This window comes from Dipteris shenzhenensis, chromosome 13 (genome assembly GCF_047967505.1).
Source record: "Dipteris shenzhenensis isolate YYH24624 ecotype China chromosome 13, Dip_SZ_1.0, whole genome shotgun sequence".
Taxonomy (NCBI): Eukaryota; Viridiplantae; Streptophyta; class Polypodiopsida; order Gleicheniales; family Dipteridaceae; genus Dipteris; species Dipteris shenzhenensis.
Genome location: NC_141608.1, coordinates 47,498,458 through 47,516,525, shown reverse-complemented (window position 1 = coordinate 47,516,525; position 18,068 = coordinate 47,498,458). Strand labels below are relative to the sequence as shown.

The following is an 18,068-nucleotide window of genomic DNA, read 5'->3' as shown; positions in this document are numbered from 1 at the left end:
CCTGAATCCCTTTTCTTCTCTTTAGCTATGCGCTTTTTGCATTCTCCAATATAGTGACCTGGCTTCTTGCAATAGTGACAAATGCCCTTCTTTTTCTGCTTATCTGCATCACCCTTAGCCTTATAAGAGGGATGTCCTGAGTCAGCTTTATGCTGATGTGAGGGCTGATTGGCATGTTGCTTTTGTTGCCCTTAACCCTTGCGCTTGAACTTGGAAAGCATGGCATGCTCGCCAGCCCGGGTTGCCATATTTCTTCGTGTCTGCTCCTCTTGCAACAGAAGTCCTACCAACTCGTGAAAAGAGAGAGGATTGCTGCCCCCCCTCAATGACAAATTCAACGGGGTGTGGAAACCAAGATAGGACTCGGGAAGAGAATTCAGAGTGGTGGTAATCATCTCTGAATCCAGAATGACTTCATCAATATTCAGAAATTGTTCCCTCAAGTCCTGAAGCTTTGTGAGGTGAGAATTAATGGAAATCTCCCTCATCCATATGTGTATGAGAAAGCTTGCGCTCCAGAAAGGAAACTCTGGCATCATTTCTTGCTGCAAACATACTCTCTAGTATCTCCCAAGCTGCCTTTGATGTCTTACATGACCGAATGTGAGGTATAATGAACCTCTTGACAGAGAGAGAAATCATTGAAAGAGCTTGTGCATCTCTAGAGTCCCATCTTTTCTGCTCTGTTGTGGGAGCTCCTGGAGCAGCAGCTCCAGCTACTTGTGCTGCATTTTGACCTCTACCCCTGCCTCCAACTGTAGGAGTGAGGTGTGTGGCCACTATATCTTGTCTTGCTTCATCTCCATTGACATAATCCCAAAGATGTCTGCCAACCAAGATATTGCGAACCATAAAACTCCACAAGAAGTAGTTGGTGCCATCCAACTTATGCTCCTGTGTGAGGACTCCGAACACCTCATTGGGGTTGTTTTGGGCCATTTTTACCAGATAAACTCAAAAAACACAGCAAACTGACCAAGTAAAATCCCTTCCTGGGATACAAAATGCACAAGTAAAATCTGCCAAAGAAAATCTGCCCACGGTGACAAATAATGTCACAGCCTATCAAAGGCTCGAAATGCACAACAATGCTCTACAATTGCCCAAAAAACTGCAAATAAAATCTGCAAAAAGTGGCCAAAGTCTGCAAATTGACTCACTCTGAGTCCAAAACTGCCTGCAAACCACCAAAATGCTCTTTTTCACTACCAAATTGCACTCCAAACACAAAAGCCCCAAATTTCTGCAAGAAATTGCAACCAAAAGGAGGCAAATTGCTTTAAAGCCCCAAATGTTGCCAAAGTTACACTTTGCCTACAAAAGCCCCAAATTTCACTACAAAATTGTAGTGTAAAATCAAAAGCCCCAATTTTCGAGAAGAAATTGAGCTGAAATTGGGGCAAATCCACGATATGCCCCAAATTTTGCCAAAAAACTCAATTTCACCTACTGTGCTCACACCTACCCAATCCACAAAATGCAAAGTGCAAACTACACCTACAAATTGGCCCTTCCAAAGAATCCTCTGCTGAAAAAGGCCCTGCAAAGAAAATGGCTGATGCACAAAGCAAGAAGCAGGTTCAGCATTGTATGACAATACGGCACTGATGCTATTGTCCGAACCTGCTGGTCTGGTTTTAACAACCATACAGTTGTATGGACTGGAGCAGATCAGACCTAGTGCAAAGCTGCAAATGTACAGGCGCTTGTCCGTACAATGTACGAACGACCGTGTACGGAGGACTGATAGGCAGCTGTACGGCAAACATTGACGCCTGCTGTACGGATGGCAACTGCAGTTGGTACGATACCTGTACTACAGTATGGACGCTGATTGCAGGTTTGTACGACCAAGTAGCGGGAGCTGTACAACAGGATGTACAGCAGGAGCATCGTTGGGTGTACGGCAGAAATGGAGTGTAGTGACAAGAGCTGTACGAACTAGTTCTCCCAAGCTTGGAATGGGGAGGGTCGATCTCACAAGCAAGGTAACCTGCTCTGATACCAAATCTGAGAAAGAATGGAAGCAAGAGCAAGAGTGAGCAAAATGGAGAGAGTTAGCTGAACGTAGTTCACTCCCCAAATGTACTGAACTGAAGTGAAGTACAATGAAAGAGATGAGGGTTTTGTCTAAGTGACAAAACTCTATCTAATAACTGACAGTAGTTAGAGATTAGACCATGGTTAGAGGAAAAAGTGCCCCTAACCCACTTATTACATTACATTGGCCGCCACCTAGAATATAATAATAATTCTAACAATGGCTTCTAGCTACTCCTGCCTGCTCCTGCTCTTGCTGAATGTTAGATGATTGTATGAGGCACAATGGCCTCCTTTTATAGGCCCAAGGGCCCTATCAAATGGCCGACCGAGCAAGGGGATGAACCGACCCCCTCTGGCCGACTTGGTTGGCTGGCCCAACCCTAACCAGCCAACCTGTTGGTCGGCCTGGTTGGCTGGCTCAACCAGCCCTATATAAGGGCCCTAGCCAGGCCCTTTTGGGCTCTTGCTAGGCTGCCCTTTGCTGCTACTGGAGACCTTCTTGCAGGCTGTACACCTGTCCACAGACCCCTGCCATGCTGCAGCCCTTTGCCGGCACCATGTCCTAACCGTATACCTTCCGTACGACCCAGAAGGGGGATGAACCGACCCCCTCTAGCCGACTTGGTTGGCTGGCCCAACCCTAGCCAGCCGACCTGCTGGTCGGCCTGGTTGGCTGGCTCAACCAGCCCTACATAAGGGCCCTAGCCAGGCCCTTTTGGGTTCCTGCTAGGCTGCCCTTTGCTGCTGCTGGAGACGACCTTGTAGGCTGTACACCTGCCCACATACCCTCGCCATGCTGCAGCCCTTTGCCGGCACCATTTCCTGCCCGTACACCTTCCATACACTGCCCTGGAGCAGCCCATACAGATCCGTACAGTGGCTGACTTCATCGCGCCTTCGTTCCTGGATGGAGATGTTGCACAACTCTACTCTGTCCTTGACAATCACCTGGCCATTCTCTGTCGAGCTTCCTTCTGCCAGGTACTCTCCTTTCTTTGTGTGAGGTGCTGCCCATGTGGCAGCCCCCTCCCACTCCCTTTTCCTAGGTTCAACCCCCCCATGCTCTCCTTATATGGGGGCTTACAGATGGGGAGGTGGCCATTCCAACAGACGTTTTCTGATTTTGATAGGAGTTTATGCCTACAAATGCAATGCATTTGTACATCTAAACTACATAATATATTAAGTATGAAAAATGCCATGTACAAAATTATTGATACATAAAGTCTATCAATTATATAGCGACTAGGAGGACATAGAGGGAAAAAAGAAAGTGGCTGTCCAAAGTTCAAACAGCCACCCCTGCTAGAAATTGACCCAACAAAGGGTACGCACAGCGGAAGACTAATAGTATTGCCCAGGAGCTCATACAATGTGGTGTGGCTGCTCCTTTTCTTGCTGGATAGTTGGATGTTTGTATAAGGCATAATGGCCCCCTTTTATAGGCCCAAAGACCTTCCCAAAAAACAACTAGTCTGGCCAACTTTTAGGGTCTGTTTGGGCCGACCCTGGTCTGTAGGAATATATGCTGTAGACAGCCCCTTTTAGGGTCCTCTTTTCCAAGGCCTTTGGCCCACACTCCAAGGGCTTTAGCCCTCCTTCCAAGGCAGGCTCCCAGCCCCTTCTGTCTGCCTATATAAGGCTTGGTTGGCTGGCTCCAACCAGCCCAACTACTGCTGGTACACCCGCCTCTGCTGCCCCCCTTTCTTGCACCTTGTACTGCCCACACGTGTGCGCCTTTGCTGCACCACATGTCGCCTCAGACTGCCCTCCTGTGCGCCTCTATTAGGGGCCTGTTCCAGCCCGTACACACAGTCCTTGAGGCACCTCTGCCAGGTGCTGTGCTGCCCACATGGCAGCCCATGTGCTGCCCATGTGGCAGCCCCTTTAGCCCTTTCACTGTGAGGTGCTGCCCATGTGGCAGCCCCCTCCCTTATCTTTTCTGCCTAGGTTCACCCCCCCCCCCCTGGCTCTCCTCATATGGGGGCTTACAGATGGGGAGGTGACCATTCCAACAACCCCAGCCTCAAAAGAACTGAAGGGAAAGAGATGTGGGCAAAAAAGAAGCAAGGATTTAAGTATAACGTTGGCCACTGCCTTAGGAAATATAAATATTTCTAGCACTGCTATACCACACATGCCCCTTTATGGCTTCTTGAGGGTTTTGCGCCGCGGCCTATTTCAGTCCATCTTTCTACTTCATTAATGTAATGGATAAATTGGTAAACTTCTCCTTCTAGGGGGAGCATTCCTACTTGTGCCAGCAAAATTGGGGAAGTAGTTCTACTTTGGATCCCACTTCCTAAGCTATTAGCCTTTATTGGACGGATTCAATATTCTCATGCTAGACCACATCCTCATGCACATAACACCTGCCCTATGCTCAGGAAATTGCCAATCTTCTCCAAATCAAACTCCTGTCCATGAGAAATGTCTTCCACTAGAAACGTGGATGACTCACATCATACCATATTAGAGCTTCCACGTATATTAATAGACTATTCCTAATAGCTATCTCATGAGCCATATGATTTCTCAAAGCAGAAGCATAGCACAATAATACAATGTGCTTCTTAGAAAGCAGTACACAAACCTACAAATTGTCTCGTGACATAGAATATATGGACCCAAAGTCAAGCAATAGAGAGAAGTACACACACCTATTTATTGTCAGGTCACGTCTGTATGCATCTTGTGTAGCTGTCCCAAAATCTTCCTTCATGCCACAAAGAAACAATTGATGAACGTAGAAGGATCCAACCCTTAAGGAAGAAACTAGATTTGACAAAGCTTTAAAATCACTATTGATAGTCAGAGTACATTTTTTCATTTCTTTCTATGAAATACTATGGCCGATTAAATAAAAGCTGTAGAAAGACCGAATACTTCTCGTAAGTTTGCACCTCATCTTATCTTATCATGAAAAAACGATGATTGCACCTCATGTTATCTTACCGTGAAGGAAATTGAGCTATTTTCAGTGTAGTTTTCAGGTCTCAAATTTACAAAGTCGATCAAAACCCCAAATATCTGCATTCTGGCAACCTCGAGGTGTTTAGCCTGCATAGGATTACTACACCCAGCAAAAACACTCATTACATTCTTAAGAAAAAACAAAACATCAAGGTTTGCATCTTCAAGCAATACTTTACAAAAAGAATGAGCTTGGTAATTTTCATTCTTCGTGACATCCAATATATACAAACCTTTGTTTTGAATAGATGAGCATTAAAACATCCTAATCAAAATATCCATGACGTATGTTACTTGCATGCAGACGACTAAAACAATGTATATATATCTACCTTTGTACGACTAGAATATATCCAATCGTACAAATTTAGAAAATTTGTTAAGTTAGAAACCAATGGACATGTTGAGTGTGTTAACAAGGATTTATAACTAGCGGAATTTGGGAGTACCCCCAAGCCCATTGCTTTTGTTTGCTAGGTCACCCACAACTACAAACCATTGATTCCAATCATCCATAGCACAAACTAAAGACAACCATAGATGAAGGTGGACAAGGCCTTAATGAAGACCGCAAGAAAGAAGTTAAACACTTGAAAACAATAGCTTTAAAGTCCAGCTGACCAATAAGAAAAAGCTGTCTAAATGAAAGCTGATCTCAGAAAACCGTCTGGCATCTATATGCTTCATAACACCTCCCAACATCTGGATACAAGACGGACATGACAACCAACACATTTACCAATTCTAAGCTTGTACTCTTGTTTCTCATACCTCATAACACCACTAAAGACTTTCAGCTCTGTTAATAGTAGAGTTCATTCACAGGTGCAAAAGTACCGTGTTTAGCTACGATCCAATGCATTAGGCTTAGACAATGCGTAATCGAATATAGCAACCCTTAATTTGCTTGGAATGGAGTGTTCTAGTTTCAAAATCCTCTAAACAAGTCCAGGCTCGTTGAGGCTTGTGTGTAGCTTTCATGAACAGCTTCATCACCGAAAGCCAGGTGATTTCTCCCTCTTCTTGCTATATGCTTTGTAACACCTCCCAACATCCGCATACAGACGAGCATGACAACCAACACATTTACCAATTCTAAGCTTGTGCTCTTGTTTCTCATATCTCACAACTCCACTAAAGAGTTTCAAGAGTTCACTGACTTACAGGTCCAAATGGCCCACTTCTATCTACGATCCAATTCATTAGGCTCAAACAATGCGGAATCGAATGGAACAACCCATAATATGCTTGGAATGGAGTGTTCTTCACATCTTGATAGGGCGTTTGTTGGTGATACACATGAGTGTAATTACTGCACCACTCTAAATGCCTTGGATAGCATTTATGCTTGAGCAAACTCATAGTTATTCCAAAAATTTCCTGTACTAACAGCATCATCTGACAAATGATTCTACTTGTTTCAATTTTTTAAATGTTTCCTGTACTTTCTGCCCACAGAGAGAGCTGCCCACAGAGAGAGCTGTAGCAGTCAAAAATTATGCACTTTCCAGCTCGTTTTGTGTCTTTGAGTGAAGGAACCAGCAAAGCAAGTGCAACTGCATCGTCTGCCATATGATTCTACTTGTTTCAATTTTTTGCTCTATTTATCGTAATGAAGGGGAAAAAGAGGCTAAGTTAGAGGCCCTTTAGGGGGGAAATGTGGAGGGACTATATAAGTCTCCATCCATCCCCTACTATGTACTTTTCGATGTGACATCTAATCCTATCTACTCTCCCTTCCTCCTTCCTGCCTACGCTCACTCACTCTCTCTCTCTCTTCCCTACTCCATCTCAATCTCCCCCTCTCTTTCCTACCCCATTCTCTCTCCTACCCTTTCCTCTCCCTTTTCCCCTCTCTCTCTCTCCCTTCTCCTCCTCTATCCCCATTTCTCCAAATCTGTCCCTATGCCTTCTCTACATTGGTATCAGAGCCCCGACCTCTGGCACCTTCACTTCCCCTTCATCCTTCATTCCGAATCCCAATACTACGCCACCACCAACCGATAACACTCAAACAACGACCGACTTATGTGCAATAAAAGGCTCTTGTGCTAAACTAGCAAACGAGCAGCGCACACGCCAGTCGCACAAGGCCAACAAGTTTCGACACCAGCATCACCAAGGGCTTCAGAATCATCAAGATGTGGCTAGAGATAGCATTTGCCAAGCCACTCTACAACTGGGTCTCCCAAAAACAGCATCAAAATTCACGCTTTCGTGAGCTCAAAAAGGGCTTCTTGTTCCCAAGACAGTACTCGACTGCCAGACAAATCGATCGTGAGCAGCCCGTCTGTTCAGGAGCTACTCTGCGAGGGTGTACCCAACGGTCTCGATCTGCAGCCCATCCTTGCTCAGGCCCTCAGCCCATAAGCCGCCATAACGTACCATGCATGGGTTTACCCAACGGTCTCGATCTGCAGCCCATCCGTCGCTCAGGTCCTCAGCCCACCAGCCGCCATAGCCTACCATCCTGGCCCACGCCGCACCCGTTGACGCCACCCTTTCGTCGGCACTGTGCCGCTAGAGACCTTAGCAATTGCTAAGGTTCAGCTAGTTGGGGTTTAGGTTGGTCTAGGTGAGTTACTTGGTTAGGTTAGTTTAGGTTTGGTTAGGTCTAGCTAGTTAGTGGGTTCAATTACTTTGTTTAGGTTTAGTTAGTTTGGTCTGGTTAGGTTGGGTCAAACTAACTAGGATTGACTACCTCATCGGTTGGTTAGGTTAGACTAACCAACGATCCTAACTGCCTTAGGAGTCTTAGGTTATTGCTGTACTAACTGTCCTAGGTGACTTAAGGGACCCCCCCCCCAAAAAAAACAATAATTTTTTTTTAGAGTTCACTTTCAGCCTCTTTTTAGGGGCCTTTCAAAGTCCGTTTGGAACCATTTTGCTCCGTTTTTAAGCTTCTTCGACGACCTTTCTTCTTAGCCTCTCCATTGACATTTTTGTGTTTTCCACACACTATCTCCGGCGTTCACTACAGCAGAGTTTTTGTTATCCATTTCTCCTTGCCTACATTCGAGCTCTCTCTCCATGGCCAATCACCATGGCACCAAAGCGTGTTCCTCGTGATATATCACATGACTCTAATGAGGCTGCTCAGTATGAGCAAGTCCCTGCCACAGTGGTTGCATCCACTGATGGTGCAGAGGTTCCTTCCACTCAGCCTCTCTCTCATGCATTCTGGGAAGTGCAGGCAGCGCAGACGCAGTTTCTGATGCCTTTTCCTCTATGCTTCAAGGTGCTTTCCGCCAAATACAGGAGTTCAGCCAGCAACTTACCACATCAATGGCTATGCAGGATATGGCTCTTATCCAGATGGGACAGCAGATTGGTCAGCAGATCACATCTGCCATTCTTATGCAGGATAAGGGCAAGCAATCCGCACCCCAGCACGAGGACCATTCACACAGTCAGGATGTTTTGATTGCTCCACGCAGGGGATGGAAGGCATGCAGAGATCCCCTATTGCTATTCCTCTTACATTGGGGACCACCCAAACCATCCTCCCCCCCCTTAACCCATGCTTGACCACCCTCCCATGTGCACCCACCCCACATCATCCCCAAATCTCATTTATGCCTTTGTGGGCCCTTGTGGGCGAATTTGTCTTCTCCTTAGGTGTGTTGCAGGTCTGCCCCCTCTTTCTCTGCTCCTCTACTCTAGTCCAATTGCCCTCTCCCTCCATTGTGGGACCTTTTGGATGAATTTCTTATGTCCACTAGCCTACTAGAGGTCTGTCCCCTCTTTCTCTGCTCCTTTGCTCTGGTCCAACTATCCTCTCCCTCCATTGTGGGACCTTTTGGACGAATTTATTTTGTCCTCTAGCCTACTGCAGGCCTGCCCCCTCTCTTGTGGGGGTTAAAGGTCACTGTGCCTTTACCCCGGTTATGTACAATACTCAAACACATATATAAATGAATGAAAAAGAAGATTATAGTGTTCTGCACCCACCAAAACTTGTGTGGCTCTCTGTTTCTCTCTCTCCCTCTTCCGTTCTTGCTTCCGTTGAGAGCACTCTCAACTGGTATCAGAGCTCGGGTGATCTAGCTGAGTGTGCATGAATGCTTAGAAGCTCAGCAGCTCTATGGGAGGAAGGAGAAGCTCTGTGCGAAGCTTTGTGGGTGACTTTACTTGCATCCGAGTCTGTAGAGACCTTGGAGGAACGTTTGGAAAGTCACTTTGGCTTTGCGAAGTGGTTTTGAGAGCCTGTTAAGTGTTTTCAAAGAAAAAGTAGTTTTTTGAGCTTTTTCCTATTCCATTCGATGATAGAGACTCCGTATTGACTTGTAGAGGCAACCATTGCTTGCTTTTGGTGTCCACTTCAGTTCAGGAGCTTGGAAACACCTTCATTCTTTTCTGCGTTTTTCTACCCAGGTGTTGGAACTCAAGTTTGGAGCAACAATTTGCAGATCTGTCAATTCCGGTGGACTCAAGAGGTCTTAAAACTTCTATGTTGCTCATCATTCACACTCCGGTGGAGTTTACAAACAGCTCTGTTTCTAAAAACGTTTTTCAATCCATGTGTTGGACCCACTGATTGAGACGATGGCTTCCAAAACCGTCTATCCCATTGCGTTTCGGACGCCCAAAAACCCCTACCTATCAGTTCTTACGTGATTCGGTGGAGGATTTTCAGAGTTATAGATCTCTGTGTATTCGATTTTGTCTCTTTGTTATGCATTTTTCATTTTAAGGTTTTGAAACCTTAGATTTATGCCACATGGCAGTGGATAAGTGTTGACTCCCATTTCTCACTCATCGGTTGGGATTTTGGAGTTCCAGTAGAAGAGAGATATTTGCAGATTTTCTTGTTGAGTCTGATTATGCAATGGCGCCCATGTTTTGAGGCATCTCAGGTTCTATGGCAGATGCCCGTCGTGCCTATGAGCATCACTGCAGATGTGAAGGCACATAACCCTCAACCAATTGAGAGGGCAGCTCAGCTTGCAGAAGTATTCGAGCCTAAATATGCCGGCAAGCACAAAAATGCCATGGGCAGCTCGCATGCTATGGGGTATGACACTGAGTCGAAGCCTAAGTTTGCTGAGTGGACTGACAAGAAATCTGCAGCAGCACCATTTCCTCGCTTTCCTACTGTCTCAGGTAGTAAGATGCCGTATGCCAGGCCTTACAAGTATCCTAATGCCAAGCCTAGAGGAAAGCCTACTACCGGAAATGAGCAGGCTGAGATAAAACAGCATACAAGGGCAATAATGGACAGCAGAAAGAAGGCCAACTTCTGTTTTAAATGTGGCGAGAAATGGACTCCTGAGCACAGGAATGTGTGCAAGATGCGCAAATGTGGTACTGCCAAGCTCAGCATGATCATTGACCTCTCAGACGACAAGGATTTGTTTGATGCCCCAGGTTCTTTGGATACGTCTTAGGATGAGATGGCAAATACACATGATGCAAATGAGGCTCCTGACACTGGAGCCACAACGGGCACTGACTTTCCTTTTGATCCTGGTGGTGCTACTGCGCATGACACTCATGCTTCGCATTCGTATGAGCTTCTACCCACTGTGGTGGCATGAGAGGCCATAGGCCAACACTCTTTTCTGTGGAGCACCACGATGCAATAACTTTTTATGCACGTGAAGATGCAGGTGGTAATGCTCCTGTGAATGAGGATGAGGTTTATTGGGATGCCCAGCCAACACTTTATACTATTTCCATGCATGCCCTGATGGGTGCCAAAAGTGTTGATACTATCACATTAACAGGGATGATTAATGGCAGGATTGTGCATGTGTTGGCGAACAGCGGTAGCACCCACAGTTTTCTTAACAGCAAGACCTTACAGAGGGTGGGACTGATTGCTACTACGATAGACCATGGGCTGAGAGTAGAAGTGGCCAATGGACAGCATATGATCAATAGATCTTGTTGCCAAGATGCAAGGATTAAGATCTCTGATGACTATACATTCGCAGGTGATCTCTTGGCACTTGACATGGGCCCAATAGATGTTGTCTTGGGCTATGATTGGTTGCAATCACTAGGCAAAATCAGCATGGATTTCAATGCCTTAACACTCAACTTTGTCCACAGGGATGGATCAGTTACATTGCATGGTATTGCAGCTCCTAAATTGCAGGTCATTTCAGCAAGGCAGTTGGCCAGAGAGCTCAAGAGGGGCAGCGCCATATATGCATTAAATGTGTCAATAAATTAAGAGGGTGGCACTCCCCGTGTTGATGATTGTGATATGCAGAGATTTCAAACTCCGGAGTTTGCAATCACAGTTGCTTCGGAGTTTGCAGATGTGTTTGCTGATTTGCCATCACAGTTGCCTCCAAGAAGAGATGTAGATCATGCCATAGTCCTGGAACCTGGCAATAAGCCAATCAATAAGGCCCCATACCGACTCTCTAAGGTAGAACGGGAAGAAGTAGCAACTCAAGTGAGGGACTTACTTCAGAAGAGTTTCATCACTCATAGCACTTCTCCTTTTGCATCCCCTATGCTCCTGGTGAAAAAGAAGAATGGTTCTTACCGTATGTGCATTGACTACAGAGACTTGAATAAGGTCACCATCAAAAACAGGTTTCCCATCCCCAGGATAGATGACCTGTTGGATGAACTCAAGGGTGCTCAGTTTTTCACTGGGGATGAGCACAAGACAGCCTTTCGCACGGAGAGGGGACTGTATGAGTTCAAGGTGATGCCTTTTGGATTGACAAATGCACGAGTTACCGTCCAGGCACTCATGAACAACATTTTTCAGCCTCTCCTTTTCATATATGTGCTGGTATTTTTTGATGACATCCTCATTTACAGCAAGGATAAGCAGGAGCACATCAAACATGTCAAGCAAGTGCTGGAAATTCTGAGGTTGCATCAGCTTTATGCTAAAGCCAGCAAATGCACTTTTATGGCACAAGAGGTTGAGTATCTTGGTCACATTGTGAGCAAGGATGGCATTCGAGTGGATACTGCAAAGGTGAAATGCATTGAGGATTGGCCGCAGCCACGCAACCCTACTCAGTTGAGGGGATTTCTAGGTCTTGCTTCCTTCTACAAGCGCTTTATTCGTAAGCTTGCCAAGAGGGCAGCCCCTCTGACAGACCTTTTGAAGAAGCATGCTTTTTTGTGGTCTAAAGATGCACAACGCAGCTTCGAAGACCTAAAATTCGCCCTCACTCATGCTCCTGTGTTGGTATGCCCTGATTTTTCACGTACTTTCACTGTGGAGGCAGATGCCAATGGCAAAGGATTAGGGGCTGTGCTAAGACAGGAACACGGGGTAATTGCTTTTGAAAGCAGGAAATTGGATGCCAAGGAACTAAATTATCATGTGTATGATCAGGAAATGTTGGCTATCCTCCATGCTTTTGAAAAATGGCACCACTACCTATATGGTAGCAAAATCAAGGTTAAGACAGATCATAGGACACTCAGGTATTTCCTTACGCAGCCCAACTTGTCAATGAAGCAGAAGAGGTGGCTGGCTAAGGTTCAGTCTTATGATTTCGACATCGAGTACAGGAAAGGGAAAGAAAACGTGGTTGCAGATGCCTTATCCCGTATGTGGGCTTGCAGTTTGTCTACCATTTCTACCATCTACCAGGAGTGGATTCATGGTATTCAGGAAAGATTACATGCAGGATTCTAAGGCAGCTTCCATATTTGTGGAGTTACAGAGGCCATCGAGCCAAGGGCATGCTGCACAATGGGCTGTTGTGGTGCAAGGACAGAATTTATTTGGTGCCAGATTCAAAGTACCGACTGCTGGTCTTATAGGAAATGCACTCATCTCCTATGGCAGGACATGCAGGTATTACTAAGACATATGAAAAGGTCAAACAAAGCTTTATCTGGGATGGCTTGTGGGAGGATGTAGTTAAATTTGTCAGTGAATGTTTGCCCTACCAGCAAAATAAAGTGAACAGCCGGTTACCCGCGGGTCTCTTGCAGCTATTACCTATTCCAGAAGGCAAATGGACTCACATTGCTATGGATTTCATCACAGGGTTGCCTTCCACAGAGCGGGGATGGGATGGCATTTTTGTGGTGGTTGCAAATGACAAAGCATGCCCATTTCATACCCACTAAGACCCGTTATTCAGCATCACACGTTGCTTGGCAGTTCATCGAGCATGTTTAAAAGCATCATGGTTTCCCTCAGGAGATTGTCAGCGACAAAGATGCAAATTTTATGGGTCACTTTTCGCAAGAATTATTTACAGCAGTGGGTACTTCTCTTACACCTAGCACTGCTTACCACCTTGAGACGGATGGACAATCAGAAAGGGTGAACAAATGGCTGGAGGAGTATTTGATGCATTTTTGTCATGACACACAGAAGTCTTGGGATAAGTGGTTGGCACTTGCTGAATTTTGTTACAATAGTACCAAGCACATCTCTATTGGCATGAGCCCATTCGAGGTTATGTATGGATGCACAGTGGGTATGCTATCTTTAGTTGCAGACATGGCTGTAAAAAATCAGCAAGCAAGAAATGACTTGGAGAGTATGGATGCCCTTCTGCAATTGGCTAAAAAGAATATGCAGGATGCCCAAGCCAAGCAGAAGAAGTATGCGGATGAACGCAAGAGGTATCTATCTTTTGAAGAAGGGGATTATGTGCACTTACGCCTCCATAAGAACCGTTACGCCTCGCTGAAGGGTAACACCAACACAAAGCTTGCTCACAAGTATTAGGGTCCCTACAAGATCCTCCGCAAAGGTGGCGAGGTGACGTATGAGTTGGAGCTACCCAGGACCTCCAGGCTTCATAATGTTTTCCATGTGTCCTTGCTGAAGCCACATGTCGGACAGCGTGTCCAAGTCCTTCCTAAGCTACCACCTATGGATGAGGAGGGCCACATTCTCTATGTTCCGGAGCGCATCATGGGTTTCAGGGATCACGTACTCTGAAACAAAGTCTACACCGAGTATCTTATCAAGTGGCAAGGACTCCCTGAGGATGAGAACTCATTGCGGCCAGAGAGCATTGTCCAGGACAACCCCTATCTCCTACCGGGCTGATTATTATTTGCTGTTTGCTAAAGAACCACTAGAAACATGATACATCAGTGTATAGGTAGATGCAACGTTTCTAATAGGGGATGGGGAGAAGTAACAGGAATCACTTTTGGCTTCCACATTCTGGCAATGCCTAAGTCAACTGAGTTGCCTGGTTTGCAAAATATGAGCTACAAACTGCAAATGAGAGCTAGGATTGCAAGCTGAACTGGGAGTAACAGGCTGTAGCAGAACTGACACAAGAACCTAGCAGTCCGTACACCTGTACAGACAGACTATACGGCACACTTGCAATCCTGCAAAGTCTGCACCCAGTAACTTGAATCTACCACAAAGCAGAATCAACAGCAAAAGGCCCAAATTTGGCGGCTCAAATATGTGCTAGACAGTTGTTTTGGAGGCAATTTCTCATGAAGAGTACGGGCAGCCATAGAGAGGTCGTGTGCAGGCGTATGGACAGGTGCAGCATGTACAAATCAGTCAAAGAACACAAATCCGTACAATCATACGGACTGTACGCACAACCGTACAATTGTATGAAGAGGCACAGAGCTAACTAGTGGCGACTGAATAGTTCGGTACTGTCAGCACCTATTGTACGGAGCTGACACTAAGCGGTACTGACGTACAATGAGTTGTACCAATGCGTCGAGTAGCAAATCTGAGACAGTGCTCCTCCAAGAAATGGCAGCACGAAGTCCAGAGCTAAAGCTGGTCATGGCTGAATGACAGCTGAGGCTGGAATTGAGCTCACCCCGTGCCTCGGATATCCTTGTCTCAAGGGTATAGGACATTGCGGCTAGACCCTTCCCCACAACCCGATTTGTAGCACATGCCCCAATTGGGACGATGCCTCAGAATCCTGGGCATATTGACGAGTATAGAGAGATGAGATCTCACCTTGCACATGAGCAAGCTTGGGGCCATCTTACAACTACCGAGAGAGGCAGTAGAGTCTTCCATATGACTAGCAAATAGCGGGGCTGATACATAGTATGCACGTGTATCCACATGGTTTGCCAGCCACAGTATCCAGATGGACCAACAGCCCTCTTTCAAGTACAACATGGCTGCACCACTTGAGGCAATCCCTCGAGATGAGATTAACCGTATCATACGCTAGACCTCCTTCAGCTCTATACATCTCGGACTTGGGGAAGGGGGGGGGGGCTAGAGTTCCCCACCAAGATCTTTTCTATCACGATCATTTTCTGAGAGTATTAGAGGATGGACTTATCATTAGAAACCAATACCTTGAGGATAGGAGAGCCTCACATGGACTGAGGATTGTCATTGGGCAGATCAGGGTCTCGTCAAATAAGCTGGGGATCGAGACAAGGAGTGTTGCAGGCATACCTAGAGAGCAGCAGGTTTGTAGGTTATGCACATTGGAGACAGTTGAGATAGAGTGGCATTTCTTATGTGTCTGCCTAGCTTATAATGAGATCTGGAGATGCTAGCACTGCCTCTTTCAGGAGGGGCATGGTTTTGGTCCACTCTCCCCACTGATCCACTTCCATGAATAAGGTCTGCATCGGGCTGTTGTTTTATCAAGATGCAATAATACAGAGAAATGCTACTGCGACATATTAGACAGCAGCAGGCACTGACAGCACCACAAGATGCTGAAGTAGACCGATCACAGCGACATGTCACGAACTTTTATGCATTCGAGTCGGCTCCCGGCCACAGAGAGATGGAGGAGGAGTTAGCAGACATGCGGGCAGCATCGATCAGTGGAGAGAGACAGCCGAGATGAGGCATCATTATTGATATAGCTCTTCAAATACAGAGGGTGAGGAGACCACGCCCTCCACTTTGGCGAGAGACAACCCGACAGATGCAAACCCAGGATATCTTTGCAGCCCATCGGAGAGCCACCACGGTGCCTGTTATTAACTTTTGTTCTGAGATCGAGATTTTGAGCTGTATAGTTTAGTTTATCATAGCACTCAGCAAGGGCCCTAGCACACCCTTTGCTTCAGCCCTTTTTGGCTTGTATGAGTTTCTTTCCATTTGATGTACTTTGTCCATAGGCCGTGAGGCCTCCCGCGGATGTTAATACATCTTTCTTTCTTTTTTTCTCCCCCTCTCTTCCCAGTTGCAAATTCCCATCGTGATGATTCATTGCTGTCTTTTATGAGTTTGAGATTCCAGCTCTTAATTCTAAGTTAATCTTGAAGTGCGAGCTATCTAGAGTTGCTACAATTTGATTAGAGAGCTGCAAATTTATGAGTGATGACAACTGAGGGTGATCACGAAGTTTCTCTCATGTGTAATGTTTCTATGATCACCCTCAGCTGCTAGGGCCAAAGAGGAGGATAGCATAAAGGAGGATAGTGCTACCCATGGTAGTCTACGTCGCCCTGAGGTGCCCAACCTCATCCTGTGAAAGCAAATCCACGTTGCAATTTCAACCTTATGAGTAACTACAACGTCAAGAACCATAAAGTCCATCATGAAACTGAGCCCAATACAGGAGCGGGCGTGCACACAAAAATACTATATATCTGGGAGGACGTCCTGCTAATCTCAAGCAGATACAAGGAAAGTACAATTATGACACAGTACGTTAACAGACATGAACTCTATCACAGGTTACTATGAAATTTGCAATTACATCAGAGCCCAATGGTGCATTTCGATCGGTACAAATAATGCTCACACAAATGCAGAAACGAGACCTGGGCCTGAAGACAAGCAATCAGGGAGAAGGTAATAATAAAGTATCTCTATGAGCAACCCCCCGTATGAATATGGGCATCATTAGAATAACCAGCTAGTCATCTCTCTGAGTTCATCGAGATTACACCAAGGATGTTATAGAATCCTTACACTTTAAAATACAAAGATTAAGTGTACCACGTCATTTATTTGAAGGAAGCGATGAAGAATACACTTACTCTACGTTATCGTCTCCAAAGGAGGGTTATAAGAGTAGCATGGTGGGCAAGAACACACCTCTTTATGACCCCAAAACCAGGTGTCTCCAGACCAATGCTGCGAAAATACCAATACACCTTTCTGCAGAAGGTTTTGCCCAGCATATCATCAATCGCTACGTCTATGTCCTTGCACTCTTCTTCTCCCAGAAGCTGGTATGAAACAAATTACAACAGAATATATCGGAAACAGCCGTCATCCACTAACAAATTAATCCTCTCTCCCTCCTATTTAGAGAGCTTCGCGGAAGGCAAGCGGCACCTTATCCCGCACCCAGCCGCCCGCAACTCGGAGCTGGGTCTTTAAGTTGAAGTGAACCAGGACGGCTTTGAGTGAGCTAAAAATCTTTTCCTCCAATTCGGTGAGCTGGATGCTCTCGAGCACAAGCACGACTTTGCGTAGGGGAGGGGCGGAGGAGTGATTGCGACGGATGATGGGGATGAGGCGCTTGGGCAAAGGGCGGTGGAAGGCAGCTCGCCCGGCATTTTGTTGGGCGTGAGGGTGGAGGAGGAGGAGATGACAAGTGAGCAGGTGGTTGATGGAGGTGCGCATGGTGGTGGCGAGCCTCCCTGCGAAAACCCATTTTGCGAAATTGCTCGACAAGCTTGAGGAAGCGCTACTCGGCACCATAGCTCGCTTGCTCCCGATCACAATCTCTCCATGGGACTTTCGTTCCCTGCTGCACTCTTTACAATTCCAAACGCTCCAATATCGTCATAGTTGAAACATTTTTTGTTGGAAGTGGCAAAATTCGGAATTTGTGTTTATCTTATTCTTTATTGGTCCACGTGCCTGCTATTGTGTCGAATGCCTCCAAAATAAGAGCACAATTGGGTTTGTGGCCAAATCGGTTGCGAGGATGGCTCTCAAAATTAGCATACGATTAACTTGTGCATGGCTGGAGCGATTAAGATTGTTCATTTCTTGATAAGGCTCTTCATGGCACTGGTTTTGAGAGCAAATCGACTGGAATGATGCATGCAACATTGTGTCAGATAATGATTTCGTGGACGTATGTTGCTTTCTCGAAGCATGCAACTCTTTTGTTTGGGAGGTCTTCTATAAATCTGTTGAGACCTTTGTGGAGGAGCACATTTCTGTGTTCGTGTTTGTTTTG

General features: G+C 46.0%; 1 protein-coding gene across 5 annotated transcripts in view; it reads right to left on the bottom strand.

Annotated features, from left to right (window-relative positions):
• The window catches only part of LOC147895499 (CCA tRNA nucleotidyltransferase, mitochondrial-like), a 113,259-nt gene extending 95,581 nt beyond the window's left edge, over positions 1 to 17,678 (bottom strand). For all 5 annotated transcript variants that reach the window (XM_087383658.1, XM_087383659.1, XM_087383660.1 and 2 more), the window contains exons 1-4: positions 17,213 to 17,678; positions 16,970 to 17,103; positions 4,999 to 5,116; positions 4,704 to 4,759 (exon numbers count right to left, since the gene is read on the bottom strand). In XM_087383658.1, coding sequence (XP_087239784.1) covers positions 4,704 to 4,759; positions 4,999 to 5,116; positions 16,970 to 17,103; positions 17,213 to 17,581 — 677 coding nt within the window. In that variant the 5' untranslated portion in view covers positions 17,582 to 17,678. The remainder of the gene's footprint in view (positions 1 to 4,703; positions 4,760 to 4,998; positions 5,117 to 16,969; positions 17,104 to 17,212) is intronic.
• Between the last annotated feature and the right edge of the window lie 390 nt (positions 17,679 to 18,068).